Source organism: Alosa alosa, chromosome 20 (genome assembly GCF_017589495.1).
Source record: "Alosa alosa isolate M-15738 ecotype Scorff River chromosome 20, AALO_Geno_1.1, whole genome shotgun sequence".
Lineage (NCBI taxonomy): Eukaryota > Metazoa > Chordata > Actinopteri > Clupeiformes > Clupeidae > Alosa > Alosa alosa.
In genome coordinates, this window is record NC_063208.1 from 15,509,811 (window position 1) to 15,530,076 (window position 20,266).

Here is a 20,266-nt window from a genome sequence, read left to right on the forward strand (position 1 = left end):
TACAGCCACTTTACTGTCTCTTTATTTTTGTCTTTCCCACAATCTCAATATCTATCTTTCTCTTTCACTCTTTCTCTATTATTCAATCGGCTTCATTTCATTCTCTCTCCCTATACATCTATCTAACTTTACACACACCCTCTCTCCTTTTAGTTATGGAACATCTTTCAGTCTTTTACTTTTTTTTTTAATGTTTTTCTTTGCATGCACTGGTACTGTATTACCTTCAAAAACACAAATCTAGTTCAAGATAATAATACTGTTCTGCGCTCAAGGGTGAGGTTTAACTTCATTGCAATTTGATTTTTGTTTTTTGTACAGCTGATTCTCACACCAGCAGTGTCTCGCATGGTAAGAAAGCACACCATACAACACCTGTCTAAAAATCTCTTTGAGTGAAAGCATTAGCTCATTTAACATATTTTTGCTAATTCTTCACTTTATATTTGAAATGATCATGCCATGAAGACACATACTATATAAGTCACTGATGCAACAATTGTTCTGTCTAGACTCGAGCAGTTCAGTTGCAGTACATTCCCCCGAGCACTCACATCCTGACCCTGCAGGTAAAACAGTGTTGTGGTAAACTAGCATTATGCTACTTAAATTCAACATTTTTCTCTCTTAGTGTGAAAATGGCTTAGTTACTTCCGTGAATTTGTAGAGTAGGTTAATCATTTTTGTCTCTGTACTTTAGAGTCTGATCCACATTTGGGTGAATCTCAGGTCGGAGGACATGGTATGTTCTTATTAAAAGTTGTTGGTCTCAATACAGTGTTTTAATGCTCATGATGATCTTTGTATAAATCCAAAAATGTATAAAACAGAAGAACAGAATATAGCTTCAGCTATATCAGTTTTTTGTCATCAAAATCCATTTAACATTTGTAGACAGAGTAGTAATGACACAGGTGACATTGGTTACCAATGAGGTCTTAAGTGGGTGTGATATGCTCAATTTAGGTGATCCCTTCCGTGACCCCTCTCAAATTGAGGCACCAGGTAAGTCAGCACAAATCGTACTGGTGAAATAGTATTTGCTACTTTACTGTGCAAAATACTGTATTAAGTGCAAAGTATTCCACTCACGTGATGGCCCGAATGTTGTTTCTGTTTTACATCACACCTCATTTCTACAGGGTCTTCATCAGCAGGCGCAGAGGTCCCTGAAACAGAGAATAATGGTGTGTATAGTATATGATCAATACATTTCCATCATGAATACATCTCTTGTTTAGTAACTGCTACCCAATGTCAGTACGTCCATCTCACACATATTTTCCAAATAATTCATTTACTGATGAGATTGCATTGAATGTCCCATCCATCACTGTTTTGTTTTCCCAGGAAATGGTCACAAACATTTAGTCGGGGGACCAGTTGCAGAACAGACAGGTGAGGCAATCTAGTGAACATCATGACAGCCTTTTAATATAAGAATAGTATTCATATATTCAATAGGTAATGTTTGGAATTCAGTAAGCTACAAATTGTGTGTATTTGATTTTCTGTATCAGATGTTGACCACTTTATCGAAGGGACAACACAAATAGACTCTACAGGTAAGCTGTTACAGCAGAAATTTTGGTCCAACTGATTATCAAGTATTTTCACAAGTTAGTACTTAAAACACTATTTATTTATAATAATGATAATTGACACATGATGATGATAATGTATTTATTTTGCATTTCCAAAATAACTATCTATTTTTGCACATTAGCAAACTTGGCCCTGAACAAAAGCCTAACCATTCACACCGTTTTAAATTGTACATTGTACATCTACAGTGAACTACTTAACTAGATAGCATCTATGGACAATTCATGTAAAAAGGGCTTACGATTCTTTCAAAAATGGCAAAATAGCAGGTGTGTGCTCATCTTGATGGCTGATAGATAACAGGTAACACTTGCATTCTGATTTTTGCAGGTGGAGTTGATGCATTTGGAGGTTCTCACGGGGAACTCACAGGTGATGTGGATAGAAAGCACAGAAGAGAAGGAACAAGGTCCCGTTCGGCTCTCCAGCATAGTCATGCCTTTTTTCCCCTCTCTTTCAGGCATAGTAGACCAAGCCAACGCAGATTTCTTCATAGACTTAATGGGTATGCGTCCTTTTCCATCAGATGTATTCAAAAGAAAGCAAAACAAAAGACAAAACAACTAAAAAAACCCACATATTCTACTTTATGATCTTTATGTAGGCGGAATGGTGGATGCTTTTGGCCCAGATGCACACGTGGATACCTTAGGTATGCTTTCAGTCCTCACCGAGTCTCCTTCAGAAACTATTCCCAAATGCCTAATCACTGAAGCTGTCTCAGCAGATCACATGGGCTTCACTTTTCCCTTAGATCCAACAGGTTGGTGCTCATTCTCTCACCCTCTGACTAACTCTTGCATGGATATGAATCTCTTTGCATGGACTATGATGGCAGAGCTATCATACTGCCAATAAGATACTAATTGGGATCACTTGTCACATTATCCTACTTTATGTATCCAATAATACTAATCCTGAACGCTTTATTTGATTTGTGCTGGTGTGAACTCTCTCTCTCTCTACAACAGTTTAAAGATAGTGCTGGGAACACTTGAACTCTCTGTTCCGCTTCTGTCATATCGTGCTAATTATCTGCGCGCGTTGACATAGCGTAAAAAAACAGTCAGGCTGTCGTAGTTGTTTTTCCTCTCGTAATTCACCCAAGGAAAAACTGGTTTAAATCAGGTTTGATTTTTTTTTTTTTTTTTTTGCTGTTTTCTCACTGGCGCGCACTTCCAGCTGTCGGGTTGGATCCAGGACAGCCGTCCAGTAGCAGCCGGGCTCCAGACGCTCCACCAGGTACCGCTGGCACGGTCCACTCCGCCAGGCCTCGTAAATCTCCCCGCACCTCTCTCCCCCGCCGCTCGTCCCGTTTTGGGCTCAGCTTACTCGGCCACGCCTTGCAAAAAAAAAAGACAAAAAGAAGGACGCAGCTCGCAGGCTTGTAATCGTGACAGAGATTTCAGAGCGTCTGCTGGATATTTATGGCCCCGCTTTTTAACACTCCAAGTTATCATTAGGTCCATGTGTGTGTGGGGGGCTTTTTTTAGACTCTTTTTCATTGTTTCTGTGCAGAGGTCTACAGAGTACTGGTTTAATGTGCGACTAAGCCCCATGCGTGTGAACTTGCACCTTGCTTGTGTTAAGTTTCAGAATTGGTTTCACTCTGTTGATTTTCCTAAGAGGCCATGAACAGCTTCCCTCCTTCAGATCTACAGAATATAAGTTACAAAGGCCTGTGTGTCATTAGCTGTTCTCACACTGTCATTACTGATGGGGGGGTTATCTCCTTGTCTTAGCAGGCTCACTCGATCCTTCATCCTTTGATCACCATAGTCCAGATCTTTCTGGTGCGGACCACAGTGCAGTGGACCACACTCGTTTTGACCATGTGAGTGTAGACCATGCAGGTCTAGACTATTGGCCTGATGCCTTGGCCCACACACATGTGGACGCAGGTGAGGAGGTGAACCCTGTTTTTTTTGGGTAAACTCAATGTTCTCACTCACATGCATGCATTCAAGCATCTGTCCCAAACTTAACTGTCATAAATTCATGGATTTGTGATCTGGCAAGTGATCTGGAAAATCATTTCATGACATTTGCATTTAGGCACAGCTGACCATATCCACTCAAATTCGGGCTTTACAGCAGATGCCACAGGTATATTCTAATCACTGATTTACTGAATGTCACTTTAAATCAACCTTTGAAAACAGGCTAACCTGTTTTCAACGATCTTTTTCAGATCCAGCACTCCCATCCGATATTATGTTACATGCAGATCACTCCATTATTGATTACCCAGGTTAATATACAGTACAGTACTTAATGTAGAGTCAACATAGATAGATAATCTGAATTTACCAGCAAGATATCTTTTGGACACAATAGGCTAATTAACATTTTTCTTTTTTATCCAATCCACTGCAGAAGGTGGAGCTGATACAACCAGCACTGACACTGCACATTCAAATGGTGGGCCTAAATCAACAATAAACTACTGAATAATGCTGAGGACATTCAGTCTAATGTCAGTTTTGGTGCTAACCTATTATCATTCTGTCACAGGTAATGGTCGTCACAGACCAGTGACAGAGCCGCTCAGAGGTACAAAATGTTTAAAACTTCACCAACCATAAATTTTCCACTTAGGCTTACATTTTACACACAAATCTACTTCACTTGGCTACACCATGGCCTTTAAATCTGTGCTCTTTATTTATACAGGGGACCATCCTGGTTTTGATATCCATCATGACAGTTCGAGTGAGTCCGTGTTTCAATATGCCAAGTGGTGAAGATGTTCAGTAAAAATTCTGAAACCATTGAGGAAACCATGCTTGCCTCCTCTATAACAAAAACTATTCATCAAACGGTGTTCTCATCGTCCACATGACTGCAGTTGTCTGCTTTTTTCTGCAGGTACAGTGCACCAACCAATTACTGCAGCAGACGCACCAGACACTGGTTAGTATTTATTGTCAGCAGCTCGTCTTCGACTATTGATTTGTTAGTCATAACTCAAAGTTCACATCTTTCCTGTTTGCCAAGATGGGCCTACCTTCAATGAAAAGTCTTGGCGAACTTTGCATGTGGAAAATCCATATAAACGGGGCCAGGCCTCTCTGGCAAGCTCTGGGTTAGAGAAGCGCGTTGAGATGAATATCCACTGTATTGTTATAAAACGTCTTGACAAGGAAAGGAATCCCCTAAAAAAGGATTCCAAGCAGTAAACCATCCATCAAACGGTCATGTTTTGTGTTTGTCCAGGTGAGCGGCATGGCGTTGTTTCACCGCTGGACACGACAGGTTGGTGCTTCTCTTTTAAATGGCACCGCATGGGATCAGGGGAATTTCACGTTCATACTTTATAATGTTGTTACAGCAGATTCCCAGCATGAGGCGTCAGTATGAATTTATAAGTAGGCCTACTTCGCCATTCAACTCAACGAGTCTCTTGTGATCAGAGGAACATTGTGAAGGAAAAACAAGCTTCATACCACATATTCCTTCTCTAACGATGTTCGAATTCCTTTTAGCTGGGACATTTGAGGGGATCGACCACACTCACGGTCCGCAGACAGACATGGCTGGTCAGTGCACGGTTCATGGAGTGGAAAAATATTTTTGGCCTATATTATTTCATAGAGTAGTATATTAAATCTAATTGATACAATAAGACTAACAGGAAACTGTTAAATCTGTTCGGACACTGAAGGAGGTAACCAAAGATATGTTCAATCACCTATTTATTTATTTTGTTTTTAAAGGAGGTCCCTCGGATGCAGGTACTCAAGTGATAGGTAGGCTATTTGATTGACTAATGTCAAAGTGCACTGCTGGGATGTTTGGCAGCGTGCATGGTTAACTCAGGTGTTGCTCTACAATCAGGTGCAGATGCAGCAGGTGGGGAACCTGTGACTAATGTCCATATCCAGGTGGAAGCAACAGGTATGGGTATATTTTTTAACTGTATGTTTTTTAAGAGTACGTTGTTAGCTGTCTCACCGTCTCCTTAGCTATCCTACCCTTTTTCATGTCTTATGTTTGTAGGATGGTTTCTGTACAGACGCAACATGCGTGATAGCTCAAGACCAATTATAGGACAATGATGTGAATGTTGAAAACCTGCTACATCGTAAAACCCATCTGCAGAATTCCCTATGACATTTAACAAAGCAGTGAAATTAATTAGTTAAATCTGTGCTCTGTGCCCTAGCAATGGGTGCCATTTATGGCTCAAGTCCACCGGACACTGTGGGTACGTTGCTTTCTGATGACCAATTTCTTTATTTTTAAATGTGACTTGGAATTGGAACTCAATTGCTAGCCAAGGTCAGACTGACCGTACCGTAATGCTTTACTGCAGCCAGACAAAATGTTGTTCAAAGTAAAAGAGAGAGACTTAGAACGAGTATCTCTTCCAAGTCTAATTTTGATTTAGAGTGAACTGGAGCTGGACTCTTAGCCAAATGGATCACTGTTCAATATTACCTAAGCCAGAACAAAGCCATCTACCAATCAAATGTAGTTATCTACTGACAGTTATACTGTTATTAAAAAATATCCATCAAAACCCTCTGTGTCTGATATAGGCCATGAGGGAGTGACCGATGCTCAAGCCAGATTCACAGGTATCCTAAGTGAAATAAATTGACTTAAAGTTACAATATGCAGCATGTCATTGCATGCAATCCATGTAGGATTAATGTAATAACATTTATTTGTGTACCGCAGATTCTCAGTCTGGTCCCAGGCATAGCTTTACAGGTAAGTTTCTAATGGGACATTGTTGTGGTAAAGACCCATTTTTATCAATACCTGCTCTCTGAACCAGGGTTGTGCACAATTCGAATTGCAATTCTGCTTCCTGTTTGCTACCTCAATTGAAATACAAGTGAAATTCAAGAATTGAATTGGAATTTAAGAGCCAGTTTCAATTCAATTCTGGAATTTTGCACACGCCTGCTCTGAACATAGGAGAAATGTAACTATAAGACATACCTTTAAGCCGACTCCTGTATTTTTGTCTCAGATATGGTGGATTCTCACAGTCTCCTCACTGAGACAGACGCACCAGGTGGGTTGCCATGGACACACAGGCTTTTACACCTTTTCACGCGAGGTTGACAAATCCAGTCCCTCTTGCATATGAGAGAAAATCAAACCTAATCAACATAACATATTAGAAGTCAGATCCTCTGACATACTGTTGAGGGTCTACCCATCTGAGACGTGTCAGTCAAATGACATCTCTGTCAAATGCTTCATTATCTGCAAGAGACCTTCAGTGCTTCAGTGTGCTAATTTACCCTCAGAACTGCCAAGTGTCCATTTGGACAGTGCCGACAGTCCCCTTATGAATGCACAGTAAAAACAAAACAAAAAATATAATAGAAAGTGATGAATGTGACGTTTCAGTTACAGAGCATGCACATGGAGTCTTAGACCACACAGGTGTCATGGACTCAGGTAAGTAGGCCTTTGCAACTTGGCAAGGACCATTAGTTTTGTACTTTTACCCATACTGGGTGTGTGTGTGTGTGTGTGTGCCAGCGCGTCTGATTGTTAATGGCATACATGTCTTCTAATCACAGTAACAGCAGGTCCACAAGGAACTGTGGGAGGTTCAAGTAAGTTCTTTCCTCATCTTGGACTCATATAATCCTGCACATTTATACCTAAACAAATCACATTCACTGATGTGTACCATGACAAAACCCGTTACTGCACTTAGAAACTGTCCTTGCAGTAAATCAGGTGGTTTTCAAAAATATGTGATACTAGCATGTGCAGTAAGTAATGACAACACTAAAGTGCACTCCTGGCATCTTAGACAGGAGCTGATGAAAGCAAGGCTGATGTTAATCCAGTCCCTTTAGTCATGCATGGTCTTTGTTCAAAACAGGTCAGCCAGGAGTTACAGAACAGACACAAGCAGCTGGTAAGCTTCATGGAAGTTTGCACTTTCACTTCGACTTATGATTGGCCTTGTATATTAAATTAAATATGTGATATGTCTTGAGCTAGTCCAGTTTCCTGACAGCAGGGTCAATCAATCAGTCAAAGGACTAAATTATTCCATGGCTAATTTCAGTGTGACACATATTTTGGGATACCTGGAGTATACAAAGAACAAAGCTTTCTCAAAAGCATTATATGACAGCATTTACACACAAATAAACAGATGGGCAAACACACTAATGTTTGTTGAAATTAAGAGGATTGTGGTCTTTGGGAAGGATATCGCTCAAAATCAAGACATTTATACTGCCTTTAACTCGGCTCTTGGTTAACTCTTAAGTCTAGCAACTTTATCATCAAAGTAAATGTGTGATCATCATGTGCAATTACGGTACCTTTGGAGCTGGTGCTCAAGAGCTCTTCTCTTTTCCCTGTTTTGCTTGCGCCTTCCAGTTTCCGCAGGTGAACAGTACAACACATCTGGTCAGGGTCCTGAAGGTGGGTTCACGCTCATATCTGTCTCACACCATATCAGAAACAGGCTATCAAATGAACATTCGTTTTTCATGTCAAAGGTGCTGGGCTGTGTGTAAGCAGAATCAGAAATGCTCAATGTGCAGTAATTGTCTTTTGTTGTCAAAAATACAATTCTCCAGTCCTCCTACCAATATAATTATGAGGGAACAGCATGTTTCCAATGTACAGTATTTGTTTAAATTATCCACGAAAAATGCATATTGATACAATTGCTACAGACGGTCTGAAACAGGGGATTTAGTACAGGATGCACAGTAGAATCTGGAAACGTTGCATCCATCATGCCCTCAAGTACACGGACATTCTACAGGGAATTCTTTTTATATTCTTGACATCTAATACCTCTGTATACATGTACAAATGTGCTATATACTTGTTTCAAGTTGAGGTTAGGGAACTTCCTCCACAGGGTCTGATGACATTAAAAACTGGTAAATTGAAGACGTATGGAAAAAATCTAACAAGCTTCAGTTACATGTATCTGTGCAACTGGAAGCCATCAGGATCCTTGCACATGATTTTTTCTTCTGGTGTAAATATACCTTACTACACATCCCATATGTATGTATATATAGTTGTAGGCATAGTACTTAGACTTAGAATGTGCTGTTGTCCCACCTAACTACACCCATATTTTGTGAAGGTGCAGAAAATGTGGAACTGGAGGATACCTGCTGACTTTCACATCAAGCCCCGTGTCCGCTTCCTACGATACAGATTCCAGTGTACTGACCAGTCAGCCCGACAGAGGACCACTGACCCAGACCACTAGCAATAGTCTCTGTGTGTATGCGTGTGTGTATGTGTGTGTGTGATTTTTTGACTATTTAAACTTTAAGATGACACTGTAACTTAACTTTTTACTGTGCATGTTCATAAGTACCCTGGAATTTTTGATGTATTCATTCATGGGGAAGAGACCATTGTGGGTAATTGTTGGTTCAAAAATGTACAAAAACAACAAAGTTATTTCTTGCAATTGTCTAATTGCACTGTTCCATAGCTCGGATGTGTCAAAAAATATTATTTGAGGTGTCTGAATTGTACATTAATGAATGAGTGTCATGGAAGAGAGTCAATCATACATTAAATTTTACATCTATTTTGAACATCAAAAATGTAGAGCATTTTGGTATAATAGAAAATAGTGAGTCATAAAAGCATTATGACAAGAAATTTTAAAATCTCTCCCATTCAAGTATGAATAATCCTTAACTCGTAAAACACACATACAGAATATTCGCAAAGCTATAATTATTAGAATGTGTAAAAAGATTATTATTAGAATATGTAAAAAGAAATTACTCATATCCCTGTACCATATGTATATCTGATAGCATGTGTATTGCAACTGGTTTTATTTTGAAACATACCAATACACAGTGTTTTCCATTACATGCGTAATAAAATAATTTCTTAAAGTCCCCCCAAAGACGGTGACAAATCAACTACCAAACTTATTATACTAAGTTACAGGCAAGAAGCTTTGCACAAATAATTTAGTTAGCAAAGCCAACATTGAGCAAGCCTTTCCACTGAATATTCACAACTCCTTCTGTAACCTCTTGGTGGCGCTATGATTATGCCCACACACGACACAAGTCATTCTCCACACAAAAAAAAGACAATGCTTTTTTGTCACTCTGTCTCAGACAAGGACATTCCATTAAATATTTTAATTTTTTCCAAGAGAAGTGGGTGATGAGAAGTCAAAGTTTTGCTTATTATAAATAGGAGAGGACTTTACAATTAAAGTCATGTAATTGTCAATCAATATCCATGTACATAAGGATAACCACTGTGGAGATATGATATCAAATAATCTTCATATCCTTACGTTTACATTTATCAATTGAAAAGCAAGCCATTAGAGTATCCATTTTGCTGTTGCGTACATATAGTTTGCTTCAGAGCCCCTTATTTGGCTATGTACACATTGGTATTCTTTCTAGTTCTGAACTGCTTTGAGAAAGGCAGATGGATAATTCAGCTTATAAAAACTCTTTTCTAAAGTAAACCTCTGAGCCATAGTATATTTCAGAACGGGTATACACATAGAAAACAATATTTAATAGTTTCATTATATTACTCAAAATAAATATGACTGAAATATAGATGTGTTAGACAGACCATGGGGAAAAATGTGTCTGTAATTCAACTTGACCGGGAATAACTGTCTATAAAAAGTGCAATCTGGATGGATCATGACCGTGATAAAACTGCATAATCTCTATACATTTAGACATTTTGTCCTCTCCTCCGGCTAAAAATTATGATAAAACACAAAAAGATTATGTAAAACAAAAACAGCATTCCGTACAATCTAAACAGGCTAAAACGGTCAGAAAGTTCAAGCTCAACGTGACTCGAGTTGATGGTGCTACCTATGGTGAATAAAAAGTCAAAAAACAAAACGATAAAACAGCTTTTTTTTTGTATAGCACAACAATCTCTTGCTAAACCGATAGATGAGTAACATGAGTGACCATAATGATTAGGACAGCTCAGATGCATTCTTTGCGAAAGACATGTTAGCCCAGCCTGAGCCTAGATCCAAAAAAAATAAAATTAATAATGACCCGACACTTCCAGACGATTCGTTTCCTCAATATCCGGGTTAAAGTCAGCATGAATGAAGCATTGCTTAAAAAAAAAACACTGTGCTTTCTAAATATCAAAAAGCCTGACCTAATGATTATCTGTAGCTTGAAGTCAGTCTTCACTCTGCCAATTTCCAGGCCATTTTACTTGCTACAGGCAAGATGACAAGATAAAACTGCATTGCCTGGTCACAATACATCCTGCCCGAAATATCTATGGTAATACATTTTTTGGACTAAATTCGTCTTAGAAAGACTAGTAGTGCAGAAAGGTGCTTGGGGTATTTGACAATCAATAAAAACAAAAATAATAAAACCCAAGAATAAAGGGGAAAAGTCAAATAAAGAAGACAAAAACATTGTAGTACACATCCCTTAACAAAATATTGTAAGAGTGTTGTTTTAGGTGAGTTTGGGGTCGTCCGGTGTAACCGCTTGATAGTCGCCAGAGAGAAGGGAGATGGTAGGGTCCTCGGCAGGGTCCTGGCCAAAGTAATTGTCCCTTTCGAGCTCCAGTAACATGGGCAGGTCCTCCCCTGGTACGTCTGTGTTGATCGGGTCGCTCAGGAGAACAGGCTGGGCGGTGTACTGGACAAGCTGCTTCCCTATAACACATTGGAAATGTAAGGATCCTAATTACCAGGCTGATGATAATCTTTTCAGTCATATATTGACTCTTGATCAACTACTAAGTGTGGGCCTATTGTGGGCCTACTGTCACATGTCCACAGGAGCAGTTAACTATAGGGACAGGAAATGTAATCAAATGTATATCATGTCTTGATTGATTCACTCTCACTACAACAATGGTCTCAAGTCTCATCAAAGTACTCTCAAATCAGATGACCTCCAACCATGTGATCCCAAATCAGCTGACCTCCAATCATGTGATCCATATCAATGTAACCAACCACAAACTAGGTAGCCTACCGTATTTGAGTGAGGTTCACAGAGCATTCTAGGAGCCATTCTGTAGTCAGAATCTCCCGCACCACTAAGGTGTGTAGTCATCATCCTCTGAGCTGGCATGTTCATTCTCTGATTGCTTCATATGGTTTCCTAAATGTTCCTTTAACCTGTTTTCGTGACTTTCACATTATTCATTTAGATGTACCTTCTATAATGTATTGGATGAATAGCTTGTGTCTGACAAATAAATTGTTATGCTTTGACCCATAGTTTTCTAGAGTTTCTTTAGATATCCCTCAAGTTGAAGATGGGCCAGGAGGAAGCGGCTAGGATTAGTCTCCAGGGCGTGGGGCTAAATCAGTGAAAGTGTAGGCATGCTACCAGGAGAACTGGCCATCGTATTGTACTGTGGTGGGTCACTGATTTTATTAGTAGTCTGGAATTAGACAGCTAACCTTAGCACACCCTGAACCCTCTGTAGCTTCGGTAAGGTGTTCTGTCCAGATGAGCATAGTGGTCCAGGCCAGCACTATAGCCTCTGACCGACTTTCACACTAGGATCATTACTCAAGTGAAGGCCTCCCAGTGTCGGCCGAGGAGGGGCCTCGCGACACTATTCTTGGGAAGATGCGTCTAATTAAATAGCTAGAAGGCATTCTTGTAACAGCATTGTGGGTAGGCCCACATCGGCCTACTATGGATAGTAATATTACGTTGACCGACACTTCTCCATATCTAGCGGGGTCAGAATCATTAGGTTAACAGGGGTTCTATAATCAATTGTTATTTCCAACAGCGCGCGGACAGCTTCACGATTTCCTTCGACCACTCCCAGTTCCCTCATTGGTCCTGACGAGTGACGTCTTACAGAAAGTGCAACCAACTGAGCCACAAGTTCGACAAGTTAAACTAGAGCAAGGTGTTAACGCCACCATTAAGCAGGGTGGGATACTATTACGGACCAAAATGACTGGATATCCATCACTCCCTCACTGACAACAGCAACACTTTCATTATCTCAAATCTGTAATGAGCTAGCCACGGCTGTGACTGCATGTAACAGTCTAGCAGATAACTTTACCAACCATCATACACCATCCCCTCCATACCACAACCTAATAAGAATAGGCTACACAACAACATAATTGAACATTAATTTCATACTTACCATTAGGAAGTCCATGTTCTGATTTTTCTCAGACATTTCCTAGTTACTGGTGGTGCCACTTGGCATGAAATCAAACGTGAGGTAGAGAAAATTGACCACCAAATACAGGGTGTGGGGTGAAGAGGCCGAGTAGGCCTAGTGCTCACTCCACAGTGGAACTGTGATGATGACTACAGTGGCACTGGTTATATGTAAATTGTTAACTTATTTATTAGTTAATCATTTATTTTAATATTATTCACCTGCTTATTTGAGGACTTGTATCTTGGTCGTGGCACTAACACATAGGAATAATAAACCACCTTTGCAGGAACGTGCAATTGTAGCGGAACTATCATTTAATTGCAATGCTGGACTGAACCAATTGGTTTGTTTTGCACATGCATCCAGGAAAATGTATTATTAACGGCTTATTTATTTTAAAAAAGGGAAAAAGATGGTATTTGCTTGGTATTGGCATTGGCAAATAATCAAGGTTGTGGTGTTGGTACCATATCGGTATGAAAAGGTCATGCCGTCCCGGGGTGTGTTTCCCAAATCCATAGTTTCTAACCTGTTAGCAACTTAGTTTAGCCTAGAAATCTAGACGCGCCCCTAGCGGCAGCAAATTATATTTGCTGCCAGGGCTAGTCTAGCAACTCTCCGTTGGCTTGTGAGCTCTAGAAATCGAAACTTAATCAGGGCATTGAAATCGTGTATAGAGTCGTTTGGTGGGCTTAACATAATGATTGATGGCAGAGTTGCAGCGGTTTGGATTGAATTCCCTGCTACTTGAAAACAAATATCCTGTTGCGTCCTATTGCGTGCAGAGGGAATTTGAAAGGCAACTGATTATCCCGCCCCTCGGACTGAGCACTGCGAACGGTGAGTGCCCAGACCCTACATTTTAATGTGGGTCTGGCTCGCCAGGCTAAACTTAGTTGGTTGGCAATGAGAAATTGCATTGCAACCACAAAGTTGCTAACTTAGTTAGCAACTATGGTTTTGGGAAACGCGCCCCCGACCAGTAAGGTCATGGTTTTGATTTTAAGAGGGTTCACACAGTCTGATAAAGTACATACAAAACTTTTTACTCCAACTGAATCAGGGATATTTAGACAGCACAATGCTGCTAGTTCACCATCAGAGAAGATGCCCAAGACCCAACTGTCAACAGAATGGTATGGTGTGTTGATAAGGCCTCAATAATGCATTCTGACAAAAACCTGTTTCACTAACTCATTGGGATGGGAAGACACAATCTGTTTTTTATCTCTACATTTACTCAAATCACCAAATGCTCAAACCTGCGTTTGTGGAGTTATTGCTTGACGGAGCATCCTTGGGCGAATCGGAGAGGAGCTCCTGGATCTGTGGGGAACATGAAAAGACTGCGGTGAGAACAAAAAACAAACAAACAACAAAAACTCAGGGACAGGAGATGCTCTTTTAAGTGATTAAGTGGCTGATTGAGAGGAAAACAATTCCAAACACTTACAGTGGCCAGGCTGTCCAAGTCAAAGTCTGTGTTTATGGAGGAGGAACTGAAGATCTGTGATGACATTAGACAATTAGTTGGACAGAAACAGAAAAAAACCCATCTGGAATAGTAACTAGTGAAGCTATAGGTACTGTACACTCATAGGTTACTGACATATCAGTAGGCCTTTTCAGACTGCCAAAATCGCCGCGATTTTATGTACCAGAATCGCAGAACAACTATCCCCTTCACATAGACCGAGGCGGAACGGCGGGACAAAGTGTCTCGCGAAATGTACTACCAAGCCCCCTAGACAGTTTTTTCAGAGATTTTTCGTTCCGGCACCAGTGTGAATGGGTCAAGGCGGAAAGGGGAATCTGGGCGGGCATTTCGATGCGTCCAGCCCACCACAGGAGATTGCAAATAAATCTAACTGATCAAAAGCAGCAATAGCAGAGACAGCACATTATGTCAATCTTTAAATTCACAAAGTCTCCAGTCATTTAATGCCTGCTAGAGTTGACTGTAGCTCGGTTGCCATAATAGGCTATCCTAAAATCCAGCGATAAAACAAAGCATGAACTCGTCTGTCTGCCCTATATGTATATCCTCTGATTGTAATGCTTACAGATATCTAGGCGATATTTGTAACAATTATTTTGTATTTGGCCTGTTATAAAATCATGTAGGCCTACTGAACAATTTAAACACATTGTGAACCCCAAAGTTGGAGACATGCATATAGACATTGCTGCAAATTTAAAACCGGATTACTCTGGAATGGCTAACTGTACAGGGGAATGCTTTACACTTTTGTGTTCGGTAAGGTCTACTGTTTATTCTGATATATGGTTTGTCATGTGTTGAGGGAAAGTTCGCAAAGTATTCCACCAAGATGAATGGGTAGGGAGACGGGAACCGTTTACCACAACAACTAACCACTAACATCGTTTAAAAGCTGAGAAAAAGCTCTTTCGTGTGATACATGTGACGTCTGTAATGAATAGGCTACTTCGCAAGTAGTTCAGCAAATTTGGGTGGGACAGAAATACCTTTACATAGCAGGAGCTCTGGCCATATCGGGTCTGGCTCACATGATGTGCTTTAAATGCATTATACAAGTTGTTGGGGCTGCAACTTCTTTTTTAAACTTCACTACTGTTGTCGAACAAGAAAGAAAAGAAAAATGAGCTTATGTCGCGATTTCCGATAGGCCTAGGCCTAGGTCTAGAGAAAAGATAGCTATGGTAACCTAACAATTAGGATTTGCTTTGCCTACACTGCTGTTTGGTTGTCCCAAACTTTGAGACGATCCATACTCGCATTAACTGAATCTTATCGCGAACTGCGATGTTCCAAACAGAGTGACTGTAGGATGCAATGCCTAATAATCTCACTGCCTTCGGCATAACTGCTAACAGTGCGCCTATTGTTAAACACCTGAAAAATAGCCTATTAAGCTGCTGTTTTCTTTTCATGACGAGCACTACGGTTGAATGATTTATGACTGAATGGAACGTTGCGTTTTTAAGCGCCAGAACTGCTCATCACGTAGTGTGAAAGTTTACACCAATCATCATCTTCTAATGTATCCTTATGTTGAGATGTCCATTCTCTTTGCCCTAGGCCATCATTTGTGCGCGAAGCATGTTTCAATTAAGACAGTACACAAGCTATTTTTATTGTTGTAATATTGAATGATTTCATGAATAAAGCATTGAAAAATTGTACGCACAGTGCGGCTGGCGGCGCCACTGACCAAGGCCACAGTAGCCTGTGAACCTCTGATTTACAATGGGAAATTACGGCCAACGCAGGGGGCAACTCTTCTCTTCTATTTCCCTTCCAAATTACTTTTTATTGTCTGAAGACATCGATCGCAAGAATCTAACATTCTAAGCAACAGCAAAGCAACTTCACTTGCATTTGTAGGGTAGGCTACTACAAATGCAAGCTAACCAAACTGCAGTCGGTTCTCCCGCCATGGTTTTGGAAATCACACACCTGCTGCATCTGAAGGCCCATGCATAATAAGGACTATCACTCTACACGCCCCCTGTTGCACGTCACATTTTAATTTGCTAGCTGATCCTGCCTCCTGGCTCCCCAAAAAGCGTAATCTCTGTGTGAAAAGGCCTAGTCTGTACCGTCAGCAGGTTGGGATTTCTACTCAAATTAATCAATGGAAACCTAAAATACACCTTAATCTGCTGTGGTGTTCAAAATCATCTTAGTATTTATGATCTATCAAAAACAGGAGTGCAGTACACAATGCAAGTTTTGAGAAATGGCAACTCACATCAAAGAGAGGCGAGGACTCAAAGTTGATGGACTGGGCATTCAGGATGGACTGTAGGTTCTCCAAGCCGTTATCAATGTTATCCAGGTGGTCATGGAGTTCCGTTCTGGGCCAGAAAATGAAATAAGTGTGATTAGCATGCAAGCTTGCACTGACCTCAACTACGCTTACATGATAGAACACAATAGTGACAAATCAATGAGTTTCATGTGATTACATAAGCAAACAGCAGCCACTGTAACAGCAACAAAAATACACATAGCTGACATTTGCACACACATCATTGAATTGATTTTATTTATTTATTTATTTATTTTTGAGAAGGAGCAAGTCCCCAGAAAGGTTAAGATTGGTGTCGCCTGACGGGAGCTAGCCTAGGCTTGCCAAATTTTTGATTGCTAACACAATTGGCATTTTGGGGCTTGGGGTGGTGGGTCAAAAAAAAAAAAGAATCAGCACCAACTGCAAGCCCAGAAAAAAAAGTCACCTGCACATTACAACATCCAATGCTTTTTGTTTGTTTGTTTATTGTTTTTTTGTAGGGCCACGGCACCACTTACATGTTGCATCAGTCTAATTCACAGATGGAAAAATCATGTGGCCACGTGGGAGTTGGGGAGGGGGGTGGGGGAGGATGGTGCAACACAGAGCAACAGGCAAGCTATTAGCATAAGCACACCACACACACAATAGAAACTAAAATCGAGACGAAGTGGGAGGTAGAGTGGAAGGGGGTGTGTGTGTGTGTGTGTGTGTGTGTGTGTGTATGTATGTATGTGTGTGTGTGTGTGTGTGTGTGGGGGGGTGTTAGTTGTCAGAGGAGGCTAATGGGGACAGTCAGGCACAGTGTTTTAAATGTTCTGGGGACATTGGTCTCGCGGCAGACTGGCAATGCTAACCCTGGGAGAAGTCGGGGGTGAAGAGACGAGGAGGTGGGGCTGGGGAAAAGGTGATAGACTTCAGACATCTGTGGAGAACTGAAAAGATAGAAGCACAACATGGCACCATTGTGAAGGTGTAGGAGATCAGTTATAACACCACCACCACCCTGCTGTGGATACAGGCCTGTCCGGTCCCTCTCACTATACTATGAGGAAAAGATGGGACATTGGCTAGGTGACAATCACAACACACCCAATCTTTAGGGCGCCTTTAAGCATTTGATACAGGTACTGTAATAGTAATCAAGAACTAGATCATTAATAATTAGCTACATTATAACTACACTAATTAGCTACGTCTTGTACACAGGATGAAATGTAAACACAGGTACAGCAACAGACAAAACATCATGAGGGAGAAATTTTACAAAGTCAGATGTTTTGATTCTGTGGCATATAATATATATTGTCCTATAGGTAGATGTTGCAGATGTTATGTAGTCATTATGCACCTATAGAGTAAACACTTACAGAAACTGAATCTCCACCTATGACATATGTGGCTGTGTGGTGTAGTGTAGTGTGCCATGAGGTAGGGGTGGTCTCCTGCATACTTCAGCCAAATGATCACATGCCACAGTTAGCGTAGTTTGTCCAGTGACTGCACAGTGGGCTGGCTTATATATCATACTGCCATTATGCAATGGCACACCAGGAACGAAAGACTAATGGCCAGTACCAAACAGCACGAAAAATGTGGAGGAGCCTATTGCGAGCGGTCCTGAGAAGTGGCTTTGTAGCCATAACCTGAATCCATGTGTTGTACCTCTGCATAATTCACTGCTAAGTTACAGAGCACTGGAGGTGGTTTGTATAGATCAAAACCTTTGTTCTTTGTTCAAATGTTCGGTGTGCAATCAGGGTGTTCTCTGTGTGCCCAGAAAAAGAGCTCAATATGTGTGATGCAGTGGATGGTTGGATGGAGAAAAGCGTAGATTTATAAATAGAGACAGGACTGAGGGAAGGAGGGAAGGAGTAGTGCGTACTGTTAGGCATTTATTAGGCTGATGTTACATGATGACTCACTGAACAAGTTGCAGCTCACACTCTTAAAACAAATGTGTTGAAAACATAACTTGCATTGTTTTTTTTAAGTCCAGATAGGGACAACACATTTGTTTTAAGAGTGCATAGACTGCACGATAGAGCAACACAACTTTTATCATCGTCATTATGCAATGGAAGTCACATGGAACATAATTAGATGTTTTCCACCTAGGTGTCAATATCACTGTAGGCCTGTAAATGTCATTGCAAGCCTGATAATGTGACTGGGTCATTCAGGTGAATGCACTGTGCAAAGAAATCCCCTAATGTGAAGGACAGCAATGGTCCCGATTGCCATGACTTCATGTGGAGTACTTAAAAACACAATTAAAAATAACATGCTTAAGATAATAAGGAGATTAAGAAAAGCAGAATGCCCATTTAAGGAGGGCTACTGCTTTCACTACACAGGTCAATTGCCTAATTAAAGCAAAAGAGCAAGTGTCTGATGAGAGAAGTAATAAATTACACATTTATTTGCATTTTGGAGAAAAGGTTCTCAAAACTGATGTCCAGCCAGAAATCTCTTAAAGACTGTTTGCAACTGTCAGAGACAAAACAGGGTTCATGTAACTTGCAGAGCCCTTCACACTATAAAATGCAAGTCATGCAACTTGGATGCATGCAAGTTTCAACCAACTAGAGCTGGGCTGAAAGTTCCACCACGTAACGCTAGTCTGGAGGGACCAAGTTCCACTGAAGCCAGAGGAACTCAGGGTTCCCACATCTTCTTAAAGGAACATGCCAACCTTTTTGGAAAAAAGCTTAGCCAGTTAGATAAGAGGATACATGCCCTTTTCTTCTCTGTGCTTGCTATAAACCAGTCTGACACCGTTAGCCTAGCTTAGCGGAACTCATTGGAGGTGGGTTTATTTGTATTCACAGTAAAAAGGATATGCATCCTCTTATCGAACTCAGTGGTAGACGGCAAATAAGTTAATTTCCCAAAAAGTTGACGTGTTCCTTTAAACATCAAATTCAGGGATACGCCATAGTCTGAGACAAGTGGGAACCCTGTCAACTGTTAAGACTCAAAAAGCTTTGACGTCTCACCTATCGATGCAGGCGAGGCTGAGGCACCTAGGACTGCCCGGCAGTGCATCGTGGGCTGAAGAGGTGGGGGCGAGGACCGGAGCCGCAGGGGCCAGGGACGTGGTGGCGGTGGCGGTGGCGTTGGCCGTGCCAGTAGCGGTGGTCGGCTCGTTCTCTTGCAGGATGGAGTTGATGAAGGTGGTGGGGGAGAGAGGCGTGTCTGGGGGCATCGTGCCCACCTCCACCTCCACCGGACACACCTCGTCCACCTCCGAGTCGTGGGTGGTGGTGGGGCTGGACGGCTCCTCCTTGATGTGCACCAGCGGGCTTGTCCTTTCACTGCTTAATCACATCAAATACACCCCATCAAATCACCAACCCAGAGCTACACATAACTAACGGAAATACACTGATCAAAAACATAATTGCTTTAAGTCAAGTCTTGGTCCACGAAATAAACAGTTTTTCTCTTTGCTCACAAAAAGCTGTGGACAAATTCATATTTAAGCCACGTGGTGACCCTCGTAAAATTGTTGCTGCGTTCATATATTTTATCAGTATGCATAAATACATATGCATACTCTAAACAAACCAACAACAAGCTCTAGCATTGCTTAAATACTGAATCTACCATACGCTCTTCTTAAAAGCCCTAACACTAGACATGCTAAACCTTTCTTGGATGGATCACTTGTAATTAGGGAAGCACGATATATCGGCGGCCGATATATTATAAGTGAAAAAATGAAAATATTATTA

At 41.0% G+C, this 20,266-nt stretch overlaps 2 protein-coding genes and 1 long non-coding RNA gene across 11 annotated transcripts in view; 1 reads left to right on the top strand and 2 right to left on the bottom strand.

Annotated features, from left to right (window-relative positions):
• LOC125284979 overlaps positions 1 to 2,061 on the bottom strand; it is a 23,656-nt gene extending 21,595 nt beyond the window's left edge. Inside the window, exons 1-2 of the long non-coding RNA XR_007191973.1 lie at positions 1,976 to 2,061; positions 1,093 to 1,169 (exon numbers count right to left, since the gene is read on the bottom strand). This is a non-coding gene — a long non-coding RNA (uncharacterized LOC125284979). The remainder of the gene's footprint in view (positions 1 to 1,092; positions 1,170 to 1,975) is intronic.
• The window catches only part of si:ch211-80h18.1 (uncharacterized protein LOC555593 homolog), a 14,283-nt gene extending 4,973 nt beyond the window's left edge, over positions 1 to 9,310 (top strand). The window contains exons 12-42 of one of the 3 annotated variants that reach the window (XM_048229150.1): positions 322 to 351; positions 513 to 569; positions 701 to 742; positions 967 to 1,005; positions 1,143 to 1,187; positions 1,351 to 1,398; positions 1,521 to 1,565; positions 1,936 to 1,977; positions 2,066 to 2,110; positions 2,210 to 2,368; positions 2,788 to 2,847; positions 3,348 to 3,506; positions 3,661 to 3,711; positions 3,797 to 3,856; positions 3,982 to 4,026; positions 4,120 to 4,158; positions 4,279 to 4,317; positions 4,474 to 4,518; positions 4,822 to 4,860; positions 5,091 to 5,144; positions 5,322 to 5,354; positions 5,443 to 5,502; positions 5,771 to 5,812; positions 6,147 to 6,185; positions 6,289 to 6,321; positions 6,587 to 6,631; positions 6,973 to 7,023; positions 7,149 to 7,184; positions 7,460 to 7,495; positions 7,969 to 8,013; positions 8,696 to 9,310. In XM_048229150.1, the coding sequence (XP_048085107.1) occupies positions 322 to 351; positions 513 to 569; positions 701 to 742; positions 967 to 1,005; positions 1,143 to 1,187; positions 1,351 to 1,398; positions 1,521 to 1,565; positions 1,936 to 1,977; positions 2,066 to 2,110; positions 2,210 to 2,368; positions 2,788 to 2,847; positions 3,348 to 3,506; positions 3,661 to 3,711; positions 3,797 to 3,856; positions 3,982 to 4,026; positions 4,120 to 4,158; positions 4,279 to 4,317; positions 4,474 to 4,518; positions 4,822 to 4,860; positions 5,091 to 5,144; positions 5,322 to 5,354; positions 5,443 to 5,502; positions 5,771 to 5,812; positions 6,147 to 6,185; positions 6,289 to 6,321; positions 6,587 to 6,631; positions 6,973 to 7,023; positions 7,149 to 7,184; positions 7,460 to 7,495; positions 7,969 to 8,013; positions 8,696 to 8,730 (1,598 nt within the window). In that variant the 3' untranslated portion in view covers positions 8,731 to 9,310. Of the gene's footprint in view, positions 1 to 321; positions 352 to 512; positions 570 to 700; positions 743 to 966; positions 1,006 to 1,142; positions 1,188 to 1,350; positions 1,399 to 1,520; positions 1,566 to 1,935; positions 1,978 to 2,065; positions 2,111 to 2,209; positions 2,369 to 2,787; positions 2,848 to 3,347; positions 3,507 to 3,660; positions 3,712 to 3,796; positions 3,857 to 3,981; positions 4,027 to 4,119; positions 4,159 to 4,278; positions 4,318 to 4,473; positions 4,519 to 4,821; positions 4,861 to 5,090; positions 5,145 to 5,321; positions 5,355 to 5,442; positions 5,503 to 5,770; positions 5,813 to 6,146; positions 6,186 to 6,288; positions 6,322 to 6,586; positions 6,632 to 6,972; positions 7,024 to 7,148; positions 7,185 to 7,459; positions 7,496 to 7,954; positions 8,014 to 8,695 lie in introns of all 3 variants that reach the window. The other 2 variants (XM_048229152.1, XM_048229151.1) reach the window with 2 other exon arrangements.
• The window catches only part of hsf1 (heat shock transcription factor 1), a 22,152-nt gene continuing 9,896 nt past the window's right edge, over positions 8,011 to 20,266 (bottom strand). Inside the window, exons 9-15 of one of the 7 annotated variants that reach the window (XM_048229159.1) lie at positions 19,529 to 19,849; positions 17,387 to 17,464; positions 16,488 to 16,593; positions 14,207 to 14,260; positions 14,016 to 14,079; positions 12,972 to 13,006; positions 8,011 to 8,031 (exon numbers count right to left, since the gene is read on the bottom strand). In XM_048229159.1, the coding sequence (XP_048085116.1) occupies positions 8,026 to 8,031; positions 12,972 to 13,006; positions 14,016 to 14,079; positions 14,207 to 14,260; positions 16,488 to 16,593; positions 17,387 to 17,464; positions 19,529 to 19,849 (664 nt within the window). In that variant the 3' untranslated portion in view covers positions 8,011 to 8,025. Of the gene's footprint in view, positions 8,032 to 9,393; positions 11,258 to 12,190; positions 12,788 to 12,971; positions 13,007 to 14,015; positions 14,080 to 14,206; positions 14,261 to 16,487; positions 16,594 to 17,386; positions 17,465 to 19,528; positions 19,850 to 20,266 lie in introns of those variants that run through there. The other 6 variants (XM_048229157.1, XM_048229158.1, XM_048229153.1 and 3 more) reach the window with 6 other exon arrangements.